General features: G+C 52.6%; 2 protein-coding genes across 2 annotated transcripts in view; one reads left to right on the plus strand and one right to left on the minus strand.

Moving 5' to 3' along the window:
• Window positions 1-8,415, plus strand: part of Foxa3 (forkhead box A3) — a 10,250-nt gene extending 1,835 nt beyond the window's left edge. Inside the window, exon 2 of the mRNA XM_008852068.2 lies at window positions 6,626-8,415. Coding sequence (XP_008850290.1) covers window positions 6,626-7,612 — 987 coding nt within the window. The 3' untranslated portion in view covers window positions 7,613-8,415. The remainder of the gene's footprint in view (window positions 1-6,625) is intronic.
• A 9,048-nt stretch (window positions 8,416-17,463) lies between these two features.
• On the minus strand, window positions 17,464-19,840 carry Irf2bp1 (interferon regulatory factor 2 binding protein 1). The gene has a single exon (XM_008852069.2). It carries the CDS (start codon window positions 19,635-19,637, stop codon window positions 17,883-17,885), a length of 1,755 nt encoding a protein of 584 aa, XP_008850291.1. The 5' UTR covers window positions 19,638-19,840; the 3' UTR covers window positions 17,464-17,882.
• Between the last annotated feature and the right edge of the window lie 6 nt (window positions 19,841-19,846).

Raw genomic sequence — 19,846 nt, forward strand, 5'->3', positions numbered from 1 at the left:
ATGTTTGAATATTGAGGGATGGTATTTGGGAGGGGGGAGGGACACAAGAAGATTAGCAAAGTGTAATGACATATATGTTGAAAATGTCTTTTCGAAACCCATGAGGTCTGGTGACTAAAAGTAATTAATAATAATAATGATAATAATAAATGAAGGAAACTGGGTGAGGAGAAAACAGGATTCTCTGTATTATCTCGGAAATGTTTCTGTAACTTGAAAGTGGTTCCAAACTCGAAGGTTATATTTTAAAAAGAAACAACTGCCAGGCGTGGTGGCACAAGCCTTTAATCCCAGCACTTGGGAGGCAGGTGGATCTTTGTGAGTTCAAGGCCAGCCTGGTCTACATAGCGAGTTCCAGGACAACTGGAGCTACGGGGAGACCCTGTCTCAAAAAGACAAAAAAAAAAAAACCAACTGATGTCAGGGAAAAAGAAACAACTGATGTCAGGTTGGTGGCTCCTGTCCACCAGTGCAGCACTTAGGAGGCTGAGACAGGAGGATTGCTGTGAATTTGAGGCTAGTCTGGGGACACAAAGACTCTCTTAAAAACATGAGAGAGGAGAGAGAAAAATTGCAAAAACCTGAGGGAGGGAGGGAGGGAGGGAGGGAGAAGTTGAGGGCCAGTGTAGATCAGATTTGGGGGCATTTTGGAAGGATCAACCTGAGGAGGGACTGGATTGGATTGGAGCTACTATCTGAAGGTCCCCCCTGCACTCCACTTTGGAGCAGGTGAGCCCACCTCTTGTTCTTGAGAGCAATGGATGAGCTGTACTCCACCAGGACCGAGAACAGACCAGATCCCACCAGACCTCCTCTCCACCACCTTTGGATCCTACCTAGGGGGGGCTGAGTGAGGTTGACACCTTGCATTCCCATCCTGTGGCTAGCAGGATGGTGAATTAGGAACTCACCATCCTGGTGTGATCCCATACAGTCTTAGGCTCTTACACACCAGCTGGTCCACCCCACCCCACATTTTAGAGATGCGAAATGGGACACCTTACAGTTCTGGAGTCCCCAAGTTGAGTCTGGGACTGGAAGCTTGGCTGCCTCCCTCCCTCTGTTCCCCAGCACCCTAGCACACCCTTCTCCAGAAACAATAAGGAAATGAAAGGGGAGAAATTCCTGCCTCCTGGGTGGGGGTGCAGCTCCCCTGAAGGCTTCCCCTCACTCATAACCCCGCCCTGTGAGGGGGAGATCCGGTTCAGACCCGGACACCCAGGGTTCATCCCAGCCACGGGGCGTGGGAAAACGTAAGGTGGATTAGAGCAGCTGGAGTGCTTGAGGTCAGACCTGGAGGAGGACTTCCGGGTGGGTGGGGAGCCAGAAAAGGAGGGCCCTGATGTACTCGAGTTGGAGAAGTGGGGTGAGGTGCAGAGGGATTGAGAGACTCTGTGGACCCCCCTGAGGCCATCACTTTCTTCCTAGGGGCAGAAACAGCCAACCAGGGCTGGGCGGTCAGTGCTTGGAGAAGGAGAAAAGGAGTCAGCTTGAGGCTCCTGAGGAGCTGGAGATGCTGAGGAAAGGGAAATTTACAGAGCTATCCTGCGGGAGCGAGGCAGTTAGGGAACTGGTGGTTTCCAAGGAGGGGGAGACCAAGATGGGGTGGGGAGTGGCTGGCTAGACAGGAGCTCCATCAAGGAGGGGAAAGGGTGGAGGGAGGGACATGTAGCTACTGGGACTGGGAGAAATGGACACACACCTGTAATCCCAGCACTAGTGAGAGGGAGGCAGAGGGATTGCCATAAATTATTGGTAAATTCCAGGCCAGTCAGGGCTGTATAACAAGATCCTGTGTTGGAGAGAGGGAAGGAAAGAGGGGAGGGGAGAAAGGAAGACTGGTTGGAAGAGACAGGGCAGAAAGGGCTTCCTGGGCTGTCGGGTTTGGCAGTGATAATTTTAATACCAGCACTTGGGAGGTGGGGGCAGGAGGATCAGGAGTTCAAGACTAGCCTTGGCTACATAGAAAGAGCTACCTGGGGCTGGAGATATGGTTCAGTGAGTGGAGCACCTGCCTCGCATTAATGAGGCATGGCATAAACCAGGTGTGCTGTCATAAATGTGTGCTGGCACATACCTGTAATCTCAGCCCTTGGGAGGTAGAGGCAGAAGAACCAGGAGTTCAGTGTTATCCTGGCCTAGCTCAAGGCCAACTTGGGCTGGGCTACATGCTACTGTCCAAAAAAAAAAAAAAAAAAGAAGTGTTGTGGTTCATGCCTTTAATCCCAGCACTCAGGAGGCAGAGGCAGGCAAATCTCTTATGGGTTCAAAGTCAGCCTGGTCTACATGGCCAGTTCCAGGTCAGCCAGGGCTACATAGTGAGACTTTGTCTCAAAAAATAAAATAATAAATAAATAAATAAATAAATGGCAGGAGAGATGGCTCATCAGTTAAGAGCACTGTCTGTTCTTGCAGAAGACCTGGGTTCGAATCTCATCACCCACATGGTGGCTAACAACCATCTCTAACTCCACTTCCACAGGATCCAACTTCTGTTCTCCGTGGGCATTGTATGACAGGGGTGCATTTATACACATGCAGGCATAACACTTGTACACATAAAATTTTTTTTTGTCTTTTTGAGACAGGGTCTCCCTGTTGCCCCAGTTGCCCTGGAACTCACTATTGTAGACCAGGCTGGCCTTGAACTCACAGAGATCCACCTGCCTATGCCTCCCGAGTGCTGAGATTAAAGGTGTGTGCCACCATGCCCGGCTGTACACATAAAATTTTTAAAAATCAAAATAACTAATTATGTAAAAAATATTTTTAAAAAAGAAAGGAAAGGAAGCTACCCGGAGAGATGGGTGCAGGAAAGAGCAGGTGGCTGTCGCCTGTTTCTGACTCCCTAAGGCTGCCCTGGCAGCTGACACAGTGGCAGAGAACCAGAAACCAGATGATAGCAATTCAACCACCAAGGCCAAGGCCCCCTTCAATTCCATGAGACCCCAGACCCAGGGAGGCACAGGTCATTTGGGCATTTGGAGAATGGAAGAAGAGAGGAGGGAAGACAAGGGTAGACAGGGTGGATGTGCAGAGAAAGAAGAATCGCCATCCAACCTGCAGTATGTTTTTCCATGCTGTTCTGGTTCTCTGCCTTCCTGCTGGACCATCAGCTCTGTCTGACTATCCTGACCGCTGCCTTCATAGCATGCTCCAGGATGTGGGTCAGGTCCTGCTGCTGCACTGCCAAGATTCCTTCCCTTGATCCCCACGTCCTGACAGCCTCTCTGGGACCATAGCTGCGTCAGCCTTAAAGTGGCATCAATACCACCTCTCAGACTGGGGGCATGGCTCTGTGGTAGAGCACTTGCCTAGAATCCCCCAGTGAGAGGATAGGAGTGAGGCTCAGCAGTAAAGCCACTGCCCATAATCCCCCAGTGAGGGGCTGGCAGCTGGCTCAGTGTTAGAGCCACTGCCCTTAATCCCCCAGTGAGGGGCTTGGGGCATGGCTCAGTGGTAGAGCCTCTGCCTCGACTCCCCCCACTGAGGGGCTGGGGCATGGCTCAGTGGTAGAGCCTCTGCCTCGACTCCCCCCACTGAGGGGCTGGGGCATGGCTCAGTGGTAGAGCCTCTGCCTCGACTCCCCCCACTGAGGGGCTGGGGCATGGCTCAGTGGTAGAGTCCCTGCCTAGACTCTCCTAGTGAGGGGCTTGGGGTGTGGATCAGGGGTAGTGTACCGGCCTAGAATCCCCCAGTGAGGGGCTGGGTGTGACTCAATGGTCGAGCACCTGCCTAGAATCCCCCAATGAGGAGCTGGGGACGTGACTCAGTAGTACAGTGTTTGTGAAGAGTCCTAAGTAAAATCACCAGTTCCAAAACATTCCTCTCCAGCAATTTTTAGTTGTAATCTCAGCATTCATTCAGAAGTATAAAGCAGGAGCATCATGAGTTTGAGGTCATCCTGGGCTACACAGTGAGACACTATCTCAAAAAACAAAACCAAAGGCAGGGCACAGTGGTACAGGCCTTTAATCCCAGCACTAGGGAGGCAGAGGCAGGCGGATCTCTGTGAGATGGGGGACAGCCTGGTCTGTGCAGTGAGTTCTAAACCAGCTGGAGCTACAGGAAGACCCAGTCTCAAAAAGCAAAGTGAAGCCCCAAGGCTCATACCTATAATCCCAGCATTTTGAAGGTGGATGCAGGAAAATCAGGAGTTTAAGGTCATCCTAATTTCTTTAGGTTATATAATAACCTAAAGGAATGAAAAAGATACATACATTGATTAGATGTTAGGGGTTTATATTAAATACTCCATGAAATTGACAACTACCGATCCTGTAGAGTTCAAGGGCAACCTCGGCTACATGAAACCCTGTCTCAAGAATACCACTGATTCATTAGGTAAATCAATTTCTCAACTGACTTGACCAATTTTGATTAATCTCTCAATTATTTCCAAGTCAAACAAACTATTGATTTCTCAATTTTTTGGATCTCAGAACCTCTTTACACTATTAAAAATTATTGAAGACCCCAAACAAGTTCGTTGTTTTTTTGTTTGTTTTTCTTTTTCTTTTGAGACAGAGTCTTGCTCTGTAGCCCTGGACAAGCCTGGAACTCACTATGTAGACCAGGCTGGCATGGAACTCTTGGGAACACCTCTAGCTTCTGCCTCCCCAGTGCTGGGATCACAGGTATTATGGCACCATAACTGACCCAGTTTCTATTGATGTGGATTATGCCATTGATATTTATTATATTCAGAAATAAAACTTTAGGGGCTGGAGAGATGGTTTAGCAGTTAAGAACACTGGTTGTTCTTGCAGAAGACCCGGGTTCAAATCCCAGCACCCAAATGGCAGCTAACGACTGTCTGTAACTCCAGTCCTGGGGATCCAACAGCCTCTTCTGTCCTCTTTGGGCATTGAATGACGCGGGTACACTTGCATACATGCAGGCAATACACGCATACACATTAAAAAAAAAACTTTAAAAAGCATTGAAAATTAAATATGCATTAAGTTTTCAACTTTTTTTTTTTTTTGGTCTTTTTGAGACAGGGTCTCTCTGTAGCCCCAGCTGTCCTGGAACTCACTATGTAGACCAGGGTGGTCTTGAACTCACAGAGATCCGCCTGCCTCTGCCTCCCAAGTGCTGGGATTAAGGGCGTATGCCACCATGCCCGGCTTAGTTTAAAACTTTCAATTTATTTATACTTACTTATTTTGCACACATGTGTATATAATCACATGTGTGCCATGGAGCATGTGTGACGGTCAGAGGACGACTTGAGTGAGTTTGTTTTCTATTCAAGTTGTCAGGCTTGATGCAAGCACCTGCTGAGCCATCTTACAGCCCCTAATTTAGTTTAAAATAGCAGTCATTTATTAGTATAACTAGCATGTTTAAGAAGTTGTTTAAAGAGGGTAGTGAATTCTAGAGCAGCCTGAGGTACACAGTGAAACTCTGTCTCAAAAAAAAAGGAAAAGAAAAAGAAAGAAATTAATGAGAATGTCTTCTACATTTGCCTGACAACTGGCTGGATATGAGATAACTGGTGATATAGATCCTTAGTCTATTGCAATAACACATGGCATGAATCACTGGAAAACTTACGAGAGAGCATGAAAGGTTAACAAAATCTTTTTTTTTTTTTAACTTATTGGGTATTGAACCCAAAGCCTCCAGAATGCTAGACAAGTATTCTATCACTTGCCAGGTGCTCTACCACCGAGCCACACCCCCAGCCCCTCACTGGGGGATTCTAGGCAGGTGCTCTACCACTGAGCCACACCCCAGCCCCTCACTGGGGGATTCTAGGCAGGTGCTCTACCACTGAGCCATACCCACAACCCCTCTTACTATTTTTTATTTTGAGGCAGTATCTCAATAATTTTCCCAGGCTGTGGTAGAACTCTTCTGAAGCCCATGCAGGCCTTGAACTTGTAGCTGGGATTACAGGCCTATACTACCATGCCTGGTAGGTCTAATGATAACTTCGCATGATTTTGAACTTGGCTTTGACCTTGTGGACACCCTAAAAGTGTTTCAGAGACTTCCCAGGGTATCCCAGAACACCCACACATAGAGAACTAGGTTCAAATGTGACCTTAAATGTATGGTGGAAGGGAACAGAAACTAAGGGCGCAGTTGGGAGGACAGGAAGTAGACAGATAACCACCTCCAGAGACATGTGCTGATGAAAGGGACTCAGAAACACAGACAAGCCAGGTGTGGTGGTGCACACTTTTAATCCCAGCACTCAGGAGGCAGAGGCAAGAGACACTGTGAGATTGAGTCCAGCCTGGTCTACATAATGAGTTCCAGGCTAGCTGGGGCTGTAGGGCAACCCTGTCTCAAAAACACCAAAGAAAAGGCAAAACAAATAGTTAAGCTGGCAGTGGTGGCCTATACCTGTTATCCCAGCAATTGGAAAGTGGAGCCAATAAGATCTGACATTCAGGGTCATCCTTGGTTACACAGCGAGCTTGAGTCTAGCCTGGCCTACATGAGACCCTGTCTTTAAAACCAAACCAAACCAAACCAAACAAACAAAATAGGTGTAACTATTTTTTGGAGAACTCCAGAGAGTTTCCATGTAGCATATGAGAGCTCCTTTGCTGACTAGTGGAGTGCGGACCCACTGATACCTCCCTCTCTCTGTCTTTCTCTCTCCATGCAGGTATATTCTCCTGTGCCCACCATGGCCCCTCTCAACTCCTATATGACCTTGAACCCTCTCAGCTCTCCCTACCCCCCAGGAGGGCTTCCCACATCCCCACTGCCTACAGGATCCCTGGCACCCCCAGCCCCCACAGTGCCCCTGGGGCCCAGCTTCCCAGGCCTGGGTGCCAGTGGCAGCACGGGAGGTAGCAGCTCAGCCTATGGGGCCCCGGGGCCTGGCCTGGTACCTGGAAAGGAGATGCCAAAGGGGTACCGGCGGCCGCTGGCCCATGCCAAGCCCCCGTATTCCTACATCTCTCTCATCACCATGGCCATCCAGCAGGCGCCAGGCAAAATGCTGACCCTGAGTGAGATCTACCAATGGATTATGGACCTTTTTCCATACTACCGGGAGAACCAGCAGCGCTGGCAAAACTCCATCCGCCACTCGCTGTCCTTCAACGACTGCTTTGTCAAGGTGGCACGCTCACCAGACAAGCCCGGCAAAGGCTCCTACTGGGCCCTGCATCCCAGTTCTGGGAACATGTTTGAGAATGGTTGCTACCTCCGTCGCCAAAAGCGCTTCAAGCTGGAGGAGAAGGTGAAGAAAGGAAACAATGTGGCATCTTCCACCAGGAATGGTGCACCAGGGTCAGCCACCTCTTCCGCCAATATGCCTAATGCTGCTGCAGTCACCTCCCCGGCTCAGCCCCAGCCTCCACCCCCTGAGCCCGAGGCCCAGGCTGGGGAAGATGTGGGGGCTCTGGACTGTGCCTCACCCCCTTCCTCCACACCTTATTTTACGGGCCTGGAGCTCCCAGGGGAACTGAAGTTGGATGCACCCTACAACTTCAACCATCCTTTCTCTATCAACAACCTGATGTCGGAACAGACACCAGCACCTCCCAAACTGGACGTGGGGTTTGGGGGCTACGGGGCTGAGGGTGGGGAGACTGGGGTCTACTACCAGAGCCTCTATTCCCGCTCTCTACTCAATGCCTCCTAGCAGGGACAATTGACAATGTGGTGGTGGGGACCAGCTGCGACTGACATCTGGCTCTTGGAGCCTGATCCTTCTGGGAAAAACATTTTGCTTGTCCCATCCATTAACATCTTGTTTTGTCTATTACTGTGATGACCCACTGGCTACTGTGATAACTGCCATGAACTCTGGTGGTGGACTTAGGAGGGTGTACTGTGAAGGCAACCATATTGACGGCATTATGAAGGCGGCCATGTTGGGAGCATTATGAAGGCAGCCATGTTGGAATTCCTGGAAAGGCAATGTTGGGTGTACTATGAAAGCTTCCATATTGAGTGATGCCACTGGCTCATTCATTGGGTGCTTGTTGACTGCCATGTTGGATAATATCTTGTTGGGCCCTTTGGATGATCTGATGGACATTTTAACTGACTTTCTGAGTGTGTGACAGTGACCCCGTATCAGTGTAATCTTTCCTGGCCCACTGTGTGCTGGGATCACTTCTTTCTTGGTGGACTTCTTGGTATACTGGGTGCCATCTTGCATGGTGTCCTCTTGACCCTGGATGCTTGGAGAGCCACCCTATTGGCAGGGTGACGTCTTAGTGTGCTGTCATACACCATGAAGGCCAACCACGGGCCTGTCGTTACCATCTCTTTGGTGGGGGTTGGGTGAGGGGTAGAGATGAGGAGACCCTGTGATTTTTTTTTCCCCCTCTGAAGTCTGTTCCCCACCCTAGCCACAAGAAAGGGCTGGTGGGGGTATGGGAACTTTCTACTGGGACTTGGGATACTGGCTGTTTGACCATTAAAGGCACTATTTCCATCTCCAAGTGTCTCTTTTCCTTGGTGGACCCTGTGGAGAAGGAACATCTAAATGTGTGTTTCCCTGTGCCCTCCTCTTTCCTGTCCCAGACAGCTGGTGGCCTCTGTGGGGGAAGGGCTGGGAGAAGCAGCAATCTAACCTTCGACTCTTCGTTGTCCCTGACCCCAAGGACAGTTTGTTAATAGATAGCAGCCCCCGCAGCAGTGGGGCCAGGGCGGCCAGGGGGAGGTGACTCTACAATGACCAAGGCCATCACTCCACCCCCCACTTCCCAGACACACACCTGAAGCTTTGAGGCTCTGGGAATCTATGAGAATTACACACTATTTGATTTTTGGTTAAGCTTTGGGGTAGGAGAAAAAAAAGAATAAAGGAAGACTTGTGGGGGTGTGACAGTGTCTTCTCTTTTTAGATTTATTATCTTTATTTTATTTGTATGAGTTTTGCCTGCATGTGTATGTATGTGCACCATGTGCATGCCTCATGCCCCTAGAGGTCAGAAGAGGGTGTTGGGTCCCCGGAACTGGAGTTACAGATGGTTGGTTGTTAGCTGCCATGTGGGTGCTGAGAGCTGAACCCAGGTCCTCTGGAAGAGTAGCAAGTTCTCTTAACTGCTGAGCCATCTCTCTAGCCCCTGTGTGCCTGTGTTCTGTGGCTTATAGACTCTTACCCTGTTGGGCTTCTTGAAGTCTACTGCAAGTCATGACTTGTCTGTACCCCTCAACTGTGTGCACATCTATCTGCAATCTGGGTATATGCTTATAGTGTCTTGGAATATCAAATTCATATATATTGCTTGTGTTTGTTGTTTATATCTTTTGTTTATTAATTTTTAGAGACAGGGTCTCACTACTCTTGGTCTGGGCTGGACTGGATCTGGCTAGATAGACTAAGCTGACCTCAAACTCACAAAGATTTGCCTGCCTCTGCCTCCAGAGTGCTGGGACTAAAGGCATACACCATCATGCAGAGCTATTCCTTTATTTTTATTATTTAATTTCTTTTTAAGACAGGGTCTCCCTATTAGCCCCAGCTGGTCTGGAGCTCCTTATGTAAACCAGGCTGACCTCAATCTCTCACAGAGATCCACCTACCTCTACTCCCCCAAGTGTTGGGACTAAAGACCGTGTGGGCCACCATCCTGGGCTTATTTATGAGAGAGGATCTCACACTCTAGCCCAGGGTGGTCTGAACTCAAGGCCATCCTCCTGCCTCAGTCATCCAAGTTCCAGAGGGGTGAACCACCACACCTCACTTAAAAGGTGGTGGGGATGGAAGCCAAGGCCTTATGCATGCTATTTGAGCACTCTACCTATTGAGCTAGGTCCCCTCTGTCATTCCTTCTAGCAAGTTCCCTCCTTTCTGGGGCTCTTGCTTGGGGTCTGTCCCTCATAGTCTTTCTGGATCCTTCCTGGTCTTTCTTCTCTGGCCTCCATGGCTCTCCCAGTTCCGCCTCTACCTGCCTGCCTGGCAGGTCCCTCTATTTCTGTCGCAGTCCCCGCCTTTGCAAGCTGCGTGTCACCCCCGCCCCCTGCCTTGCTGGCTCCCAGTTGTCAGGCGTCCCACCAGCCTGGCTGTCCTGGGCAGGCCTGGGGAATTCCTCCTGGTTCCTGGAAAAAACAACTGGGGCTGAGAGAAAGGCCCTCAGTCTCCCCGGGCCCCAGCCCTCCCCCGGGCCTGGGGGTCGCCGGCCCGAGGCAGGAAGCCCTGCGGTTTCTGGCTTCTCCCCGGCGGCCTCCGGATCTGGCCCCCACCCCCGTCCAACAGCCCAAATATTATTCCGCAGGAGGAGTCGGTGGCGGCGGGAGGAGGCCCAGGTTGAAAGCGGCTTTCAAGGCAGCCTCCTGTCCCCAGGCTCCGGGCCTCAGGCTGCCCCACTGAGGACCTTAGGTGGCCCGAGAGGCGGGGTGTTGTTGCAGGGTCCTTAGGGGAGGGTGGGGCCATCCGTTGGGGTGTTTGGTGGCCTGGCATGAGCAGGTGTGACCCCCCACACACACCCCAGGGACAGCAGGCTGCTGTCCAACGTGGAAAAGTACCACGGTCAGACGTGGGATGCGTGGACAGACTCGAGGACGCCAGGGGTGGAGGAGGAGCCCTGAGGACACAGAGAGGTCTGGGCTTGTGGGGCTGAGGTGACACCATCCAAGGAAGGGACCTGTGGGTAGGAAACTGAGGCTGAGGGCCCAGGGGTTCCAGCTGACTGCACAGGATCACCTGCTTCCTCAGGTTTCAGATGAAGATGAAAATGACGATCAGGATGGAAGGGGACCCCAGGTGATGGGCCGGGTGGGGCTCACCTGTGGTCTCTGCACTTAAGAGGCAGATAGATGCATGGATGTGGCTCTGGGAGAAGTTGTGGGGAGGAGTTGGGGGTGAATATGATCAAATTTCATTGTACAAAATTCTCAAGAAATTAACTTAAAACTATATATACATATATACAAATGCATATACGTAAAAGCAGCAGAGGCAGGAGGATTGCTGGGATCAAGGTAGGCTACATAGCAAGACTGAAAGAAAAATCTGTGTTTTGGGGGGTTTTTTTGGTCTTTTTGAGACAGGGTCTCCCTGTAGCCCCAGCTGGCCTGGAACTCACTATGTAGACCAGGCTGGCCTTGAACTCACAGAGATCAGCCTGCCTCTGCCTGCCGAGTGCTGAGATTGAAGGCGTGCGCCACCATGCCTGGCCAAAAAATCTTCTCTTTTTTAAACCTCAAAAGAAAAGGGGGAGGGGACTGGCAAGAAGGCTCAGCCATTAAGAGCACTGGCTGCTCTTGCAGAGGACCTGGGTTCAATTCCCAGCACCCACATGACAGCTAACAACCATCCATTGGAACTCCAGTTCCAGGGGATCCAACACACTCTTCTGACCTTCACAGGCATTACCTACTTGGGTGTACCTACATACCTGTAGAAAAAACACTCATATATATGTATAAAATTTTTTCTCTTTTTGAGACAGGGTCTCCCTGTAGTCACAGCTGGCCTGGAACTCACTATGTAGACCAGGCTGGTCTCAATCTCACAGAGATCCATCTGCCTCTCTCCCTCCCCTGTGCCGGGATTAAAAGTGTGTGCCACTACACCCCACTCATAAAACTGGTGCACGCCTTTAGTCCCAGCACTTGGGAGGCAGAGGCAGGCGGATCTTTATGAGTTCAAGGCCAGTCTGGCCTACATAGTGAGTTCCAGGCCAGCTGGGGCTACAGGGAGACCCTGTCTCAAAAAACAAACAAAAAAATATTTTGGGGGGCTGAAGAGGTGGCTCAGCAGTTAAGAACACTGGCTGTTCTTGCAGAGACCTGGGTTCAAATCCTAGCACCCACATGGCAGCTAACAACTGTCCATAACTCCAGGGGATCTGACAGCCTCTTCTCTTCCAGCATTGCATGACATGGGATGCACGTACCTACTACATGCAGGCAATACATGCATACACATAAAATAAAAAAAAATATAATAAAAAATTTTATTAATAATAATAATAAAAGAACTAATTGAATAATCCTTCTCCAAGTCCCCTCACTTTATAATTGGTAAAAACTGACACATGGGAAGGTGTGGTAGCTTGCCCACAGTCACATGGCCAGAGACTGAGGTTCTAGGTAGGTCAATTGGCTCAGACTCAGTACCCTTGACCTCCTTCTAGAGGACCCTCCTCACACCTCCTGGCTCTGGGAGGAGGCACCTTACCCACAGAACCAGAAGTCTGAGCAGTTCACAAGGGTATGTGTGTGTCCGGGTCATGCTTGTCACACAGCTCCATGTGTGCCTTTGTGCTTTTGCTCTGTGGGCTTCTGTGTTGTTTTGCAGTGTCTTTCAGCACATGTGTGTGCTTATGTTTTTCTTATGTTCCCTTGTCACAGTTGTCTGTCTTCCCTGTCCATCACTGGGCCTGTGCATAACAACACATTACACATTTACCTGTCATTATCTTTCTGTGACTCTGTCCCTCAGACCCACCACTGTGGCTCTGCCTATATTGGTCACAGTGTGTCACTGTGCCTGTCCACAAATGTGTCACCATCTACCCAGGTGCCACTGTGTGTGTTACCACCCAGGCCACAGGTAGGCGTGGCAGGCCCACTGGTGCCAGGACTGTGGCCCGGCCCATCCTACCCTGGCTGCTGTGTTCCAGGCCGGATGCCTGTTTGCCATGCCTGCCCCAGGTAAACATGAGGATCCGGAGGCCCAGGGCACCTCCCTCACCTCTGCTCCCTGCCCTTAGGCCTGCTCCCTGCCCAGCTGGACCACAGCCCACAGACATGCCCCTAGCTGCCCTGCACCCAAGGCCCCATCTTGGCCTCTGTCTGGAGTCTGTTTCTCTGTCTCTGTCTCTCGGTCTCTCTCCTCCCTCCCTCCAGGGTCTCATGTAGCTCAGGCTAGTCTCTAGTTCACTATGTAGCCTAGCCAAGGATGACTTTGAACTCCTGATCTTCTGCCTTCTTAGTGCTAGGATGCCAGGTGCACGCCACGTCTGGTTTATATGGTGCTGAAGATTGAACCCAGGGCTTCATGCATGCTAGATAAACATTCTACCAATTGAGCCACATCCCTGACCCTAGCCCGTTTTCTTTTTCTTTCTTTCTTTTTTTGGAGGGGGAAGGTGTTTTGTTTGAGATATGTTCTCAGATAGCCCAGGCTAGTCTCAGACTATGTAGCCGAGGATGACCCTGATTTCCTGTTCCTCCTGCTGCTGTTCCTCCAAAGTCCTGGGGTTACAGAACATCACTCCTGGCTCTCTCTATATTTGAATCTCTTGGTTTCTTTCTGTCCCTACTTCCTCTCGCCTGGGTTACTGTGGCTCTTTCTTTCCCTGCATTTTGGCCAGCATTTCTCCGTTTTTCTGTTTTGTTTTGTTTTTTTCTCTCTGCAGCCAAGTTCATTTCTCTGATGGGTCTCTACCTTCCAAATCAGCTATTCTGTGCGTCACTTTCCAACTCTGTGCTCTCAAGTGACATTCTGTCCCTTTCTCTCATCTCTTATTTCAAGTCTTGGTCACAGGGGCAAACTCTGTGCCTTGGCCATTCATGGGCTGTGCAGCCCCCAGACTCCACCCTGGCCCTCTGGTGTATACAAAGGTATATGCACATCTTATTTATATCTGTATGGGGGCAAGAAGGGCAGACACTGGAGTCTTTGTGTAACCACTGCCCGCTGCCCGCCACTCCTCTCTCTTCGTCCCTGCCACCCGCCCGCATTCACTGCCTCCCCCCCAAAGGTTCCTGTAGGGCCTGCCAGCTTCCTCTGCCTGAGGTGTGAGTAGGCACACCACCGTGAGGCTGGCAGGGGGGCCCAGGTTTTTTTTCTTTTCAGAACCTAGGAGCTTTCCGGGTGGGGAGGATTCTGAAAGGAAAGGGCCTTCTCAGCTAGACTGCCATCTGTCCTTCTACATCTGCTATCTCCAGTGGTTCTCTGGCTCTTACATGGCCTTCCTTCTGGGGGGGGGGGTTCTGTCTGTCTGTCTATCTGGTTGCTCTGCCCCCTGGCTGCTTCTGGGGGAACCAAGCATTTTTCTACCCCAGGATCTTTGCACACAGAATCACAGATTTTCCTTGGTTTGCTGCTTCTTTTCCTTCAACTCTTAGTGGATTGCTTCTAAAACACCGGTCTCTACCTCCTTTGCCTGGTCTATCTTCTCTCAGGCCTTAAGGCCCCCACTGCCATATTTTAAATTATTTTTATTGGGGCTGGAGCGATGGCTCAGCAGTTAAGAGCACTGACTGTTCTTGCAGAGGACCCGGGTTCGATTCCCAGCACCCACATGGTGGCTATGAACTGTCCTTATTTCAGGTTCCAGGGGAATTTGAAGCCCTCTTCTGATGTCCGTGGCATTGCATGACATGGGTGTGCTCACATGCATGCAGGCAATACACTCATACCGACACGGGTGCACTATATAACACGAAGGAAATACACTCATACATGTAAAATAATTTAAAAAATTAAATTATTTTAATTTTATGTGTACAAATGTTTTGCCTACATGTATGTAAGTGCACCTGTGTCATGCAGTGCCTGTGGAGGTCAGAAAAGGGTGTTGGATCCCCTGAAACTCAAGTTATGGACAGCTATTAGCTGCCATGTAGGTGCTGGGAACTGAACCTCAGTCCTCTACAAGAGCAGCCAGTGCTTTTAACCACTGAGCAATCTTTCCAGCCCTAGGGCTGGGATATTTAAGGGTCTATGTCTCCCATTTGAACATTATCTCCTGGGATGAAAACCTACATTCTGATTCACTGCTCTAAGCTCCAGTGTCTGACTTAGAGCTTGTCACCCAATGGAAGCTGAGAAATTTTTGTTGAGGGAAAGGACTCCATTTATTGATGTATCCTTTAAACCAGCCCTAGACTGGGGGATGCTGGGGAAGGGGCACACAGTGTTGACCAGGACAGTCCTGAACTTTTCTTAGGGTGCTCACAGTCCAGGAGCCAGAGAGCCATGATCCAGATTGGGCACTGCTGGGATGGGGGGAGTACAGGGGACTGTGGGAACCAAGAAATAGTCTCTTACACAGCCTAGGAGTCATGGAGGGCTCCCTGGATGAGGCAAAGGCTGAGAGAGGGATGGATATTTATGGAAGAACTAGACAGGCCATTTTCACCACGGGGCACCAAGGAACCAGGAGTCTTCTGTTTTTTGACAACCTTCTAGTTTGAGCAGATCTGAAGGTTTATTTCTCTCCCACCTCTTCTTCCTTTCTCTTTTGAGACAGGTTGCTTCTATGAAACCCAGCCTAGCCTCGGAGTTGCAGTGATTCTCCTGCCTTCGTCTCCTGTGCGCTGAGATTTAGGGTACCTTTCTGCACCTCAGCCTCTCATCATCCAGGTCTCTGTTGTTAGCATCTCTGTGTATGACTTTCTCTACCTCTCTGGATTTCTCTGAGCATGGTTGGTTTCTGCCTCATTTCCTTCAATTTAGAGGCTTTCTCATTTTTCCATGACTCTGACTCTTCTATTTAGTTCACTGAATTAGTCTCTTGAAAAAGTAATTTTGTATGTGGTGCTAGGAATGGAACCCAGGGCCTTACCTCTAGCCCCTCACTGGTGCATTCTAGGCAGGTGCTCTACAACTGACTGAGCCACATATTCTAGCCCCTCACTGGGGGATTCTAGGCAGGAGCTCTACCACTGAGCCACACCCCAGCCCCTCACTGAGGGATTCTAGGCAGGTGCTCTACTATTGAGTCACACCCCAGCCCCTCACTGGGGGATTCTAGGCAGGTGCTCTACGACTGAGCCACACCCCAGCCCCTCACTGGGGGACTCTAGACAGGGGCTCTACCACTGACCCACACCCCCAGCCCCTCACTGGGGGATTCTAAGCAGGTGCTCCACCACTGACCCACACCCCCAGCCCCTCACTGGGGGATCCTAGGCAGGTGCTCTACCACTGAGCCACACCCCAGCCCCTCACTGGGGGATTCTAGGCAGGTGCTCTACCACTGACCCACACCCCCAGCCCCTCACTGGGGGATTCTAGGAAGGTGCTCCACCACTGAGCCCCAGCCCCAGCTTCTTGCTTCTCTCCCTCACCCCTGTCCTCTCCCACTTTTCTCTGGATCACTCTCATCTTCCCTGTTTCTTTGCCTCCTCACTGGTCCCCAAATCAATCCCAAATCCCTCCACCCTAGCCCCACCCCAGCACTGGGGGAAGGGGGACTGACCCAGCCCCCCACACCCACACAGGTCAGGCTGTCTCTTCTGTTAATAGTTAACCCAGTCTCTATCTAGAATACACAGCAGCCAGGCTGGGGGTGACTCCCCTGCCCCCCACCCACCTACCAGCTGCTCTTAAAGGACCAGGTGTCTTCCATAGCTCACCAACCCTTCCTGGAGCAAAGGGGCCAGGTGCGGGGAGGCCTCTATCCCAGAGGATTTGGGGGAAGGGGCGATCCCCATTGCTTGGGTCTGCAGCCCTGGATCAGGGAGACTTCTGGGGGAGGGGCATTCCACCCAGCATCACTCCTGGCTCGCTTATCAACTAGTGTTATTTAATCAGGGGTGGTTTTCCCAGCCCTGCCCTGAGCCCAAGCTGGTAGTGCCAGGGGTAGCAGAGCACTTGAGTGCTCAACTGCTGGGGTGGGAGGGATGGGACCCCCTGAACCCAAGAACTCAGAATGCTTTAAAAGCCAGGGTGGCATGTGCTTACGTAGGTGTGTGGGGGGCACACCGGGTGGCACGCCTAAGTTAGGGCTCTCAGGTGAGGAAACACCTAGGGGTGCTGAGATCTGAGCCATCCTTGGGTCTGAGCGCTGTATGTAGGTAGGACGCAATTCTGGTGGAGTCCGTGGATTTTGGCTCAGCATTCCAAACCCTTCCCGGAACTCAGGGTGGCAGGGAGGTCGGGCAGAGGATTGGGGTTAGGTTCCTGGGGCCGCCCACCTCCCTTTAACCCCTATTTTGCCGCAGCCTGCTCAGGCCCCGCCCTGTGACGCCAGAAAGCAGGAAGTCCTGGTTAATGATCAGTCACCTGGACAGGTGCGGGACAAGGCCGCGCACACATCAGAGGCAGCCGCGGCTTCTCTGTATTCTAGGGTGGCCGCCGCTGTCCCGAGGAGGAGGACAGGAGCCCAGTTCAGGTTTCCCAGGTGTGCCCACCTCTCGGGCACCACCTGAAGCTGTCACCTTGCTTGCATGCATCCTGTTTGCTCGAGAAAGTAGCTTGGCAGTTCTCCTAGAGATCTAGCCCTCACTCAACGGCCGGGTCCCTCTAGGAAGCCTCTGGCTTCCTCCTTCCCTCCTCAGGTGGTCTCCACATACAAGGTGGATGACATGGAGCGGGGTCCACCAACAGAGCATGACCTACCCTCGAGGTTGTCTGTAGTCTCCACGCAGGAGCCATCCCTTCCCCGAGCCTCCGTACCGTGGCATGCAAAACCGGCCCCAGGCTACCACTTTTTAATCCGAGCACACAGTACACTACAACTACCTGTCCACCTGGGCGAAGGGCGCCACCTAGAGGCTACAACGCAAACGCCCTCTCCCTTGCAGGACCACTTCAGGCCCGAAGGGGGCGCAGCATATCACAGAACTGAAGGGACCAAGAAGGAAAAAAAAACCAAACCCATCTTTCGGTTTATTGAATGAGGAAAAGGGCAGGAGAGGGGGGCAATAAAATGCTTTTGCTTCGTTTATAAAGAGCGGTTTTCAGGAGACCCCCCCCCTTTTCAAGGACAAGCAGGGTACCTCTCCCCCAACTACCAACAGCAGGGAAGGCAAGCCAAGGAAGGGAGAGGGAAATTGGAGGGGCCCAGGAACTCCAAACACCCCCTCTGACAGGAACCACAAGCTTTCTCCCCCCCCACCCACAATGCATCTACCCCAGGGGATCCATCTGGGCAGAGGAAGGGGTTATATACACAGACTGGGGTGGCATTGGGTTGGGTGGGGTAGGGAATAATTTATCCGCAGCAGCGGTGGGGTGGAAGTAGGGAGGGGAAAGTTAGCCTGGTGTTGAGAGTGGTAGCCTAGGGGTCCCGTTCTTTCTTGACCTTGATGTCTCCAGCAAGGATGGTAGCGATCTCCCCTTGCATGAAGGCCCAGGGGACAGAGGAGCCCACCAGTGGACATTTGTCTCCACTGGGGCAGTACACCTCTCCAGCCGGGCCCTGTGCCTTGATAAACTCCCGGGAGCAAGGAAAGCAGAACTTGTGTCCGGGCACCGAGGGGCACTGGACGAAGTGGGTGTCTTCCAGCCTCTCCCTGCACAGGGTACAGCATAAGGGGGCTCCAGGGGTGGCCCCTGTGCCGCTACCACCCCCACTGACAGCCTCAGCCCCGGCTGTGGGACTGACTTCTGCCTCTCCATTCCGAGCCACCAGGCGATGCTGAGTTGGTGGTTGGGTCGTGGAGGAGGCTGCGGGGCTGGCACCCCCTGCACGCACAGGGCCTCCACCCCCACCAGGGTCCTTGGGTGAGTGGCCCAGGGCCTCTGCCACATTCTTCAGGGCAGCAATGGGTGAGGGCACACCAGGGGTCTCTGCAGAGTACGGGCCACCTGGTGCCACCCAGTGCCGCTGCTGCTGCTCCTCGGTGGTCATCTTACCAGAGGCCTCGCCCTCGGGCTCTGGGGATGCCTTGCGCCGGCGGGGCGTGGGAGCCAGGTTCCGGGATGGGGCTCGTGGTGGTGGGCCACATAGGGCTGCTGGGGCCGGTTCTGGGTACTGCTGAGGCAGAGCCTCAGCAGGTGCAGGCTCTCGGAAGCTGCGGACTCCATCAGTGAGCAGCTCTCCCAACTGGCGCCATTCACCTGAGCCATGGCGGCGTTCGTATTCGAGGTACTTGAAGCCAGAGGAGGCCAGGGCCTTGCCTGGCTCCCGAAGAGCATCATGAAACATTTGGCGAGCCACAGCAAGGACCCCCGCGTACACATTGCCAGAACCACAGGGGTATTCAGTGAAGAGCTTGAGCTCAAACTCATAGCCTGGAGGGCGGGCAGTCGCATCGAAGGCAAACACCCTCCCAACCAGCCCGTGATCCTTCTTGAAGCGGACGTTGAAGGGTGCACAGGCGGAAAGAGCCAGTAGCTGTTCACGCACAGCTTTGGGACGCCCATGCCACTCCTCTGCCCGGCCCCGCATGGCTTCGTTCAGTTCTGCCAAACAGTCCGCATTCCTCTGCTGTTTCTCCTTCTCGAAATCCGAGCCGAAAAGTGGACGGGCAGGACTTAAGCCGGGTGCCAGCGTCAGGGCTCGGCCTCCAAGGCCAGACACTGCAGCTGCCAGCAGCCCGGGGGGCATCAAACTGGGCATAGAGCCAAGCAAAGCCCTGCGCGCCCCTTCCGCCACGGCCTCCTCGCGGCCCAGCCCGTTGGCCAGGCGGGACCCCAGGGTGTATTCCAAAGCAGGCGAGGGCAGTGCAAGGCGACTGGAGGAGGTGGCCCTGTCATAGCGGTCCGGGGCTGAGACTCCGCCTCCGGTCCCCGACGGCTGGGCCTGGGCTTGCGGGGGTGGCAACTGCGGGCCCTGGGAACCCGCGGCCGCCAGGTCCTTGTTGGTCGGATGCTTGAGAGCCGGGGGTCCCGGCGAGCGGCCCTCAGGGAGCACGTGGCTGCGCTTGAGCTGGCGGGCGGCGTCGATGAGCAGCTCGATGCGGTCCGCGCCCTCGAAATTCACGCATCCGCGGCACACGGCCTCGCTGAAGTCCCACACCATGGCCCACGGCATCTTGGGCAGGTCGCACAGATAACACCACTGGCGGCGGGAGGCTTGCACAGACGCCATGGCGCCCCCGAGTGCCGCCGGGTCCCCCCTGCTTTGCACCCGCCGCCTACGTTCGCTGCGCGCTGCCGCCGCCGCCGCCGTTCAATCCGCGGTCCCCGGGATCTACAGCAGTCCGGCCTCAGGCTCGGCCTCCCCGCCGGATTCAGGCCCGGCCCCCCTTCCCCGCCCCCTGGGCCCTCAGCCTTTTTTTTCTTTTTTTTTTCCCCTCT

The sequence above is a fragment of the Nannospalax galili genome, unplaced genomic scaffold (assembly GCF_000622305.1).
Source record: "Nannospalax galili isolate Female #2095 unplaced genomic scaffold, S.galili_v1.0 scaffold385, whole genome shotgun sequence".
In the NCBI taxonomy this organism is placed as follows: domain Eukaryota; kingdom Metazoa; phylum Chordata; class Mammalia; order Rodentia; family Spalacidae; genus Nannospalax; species Nannospalax galili.

What these genes read in the sequence shown, in the direction of transcription:
- Irf2bp1 (XM_008852069.2), bottom strand. Translation starts at nt 19,637, where the DNA reads ATGGCGTCTGTGCAAGCCTCCCGCCGCCAGTGGTGTTATCTGTGCGAC.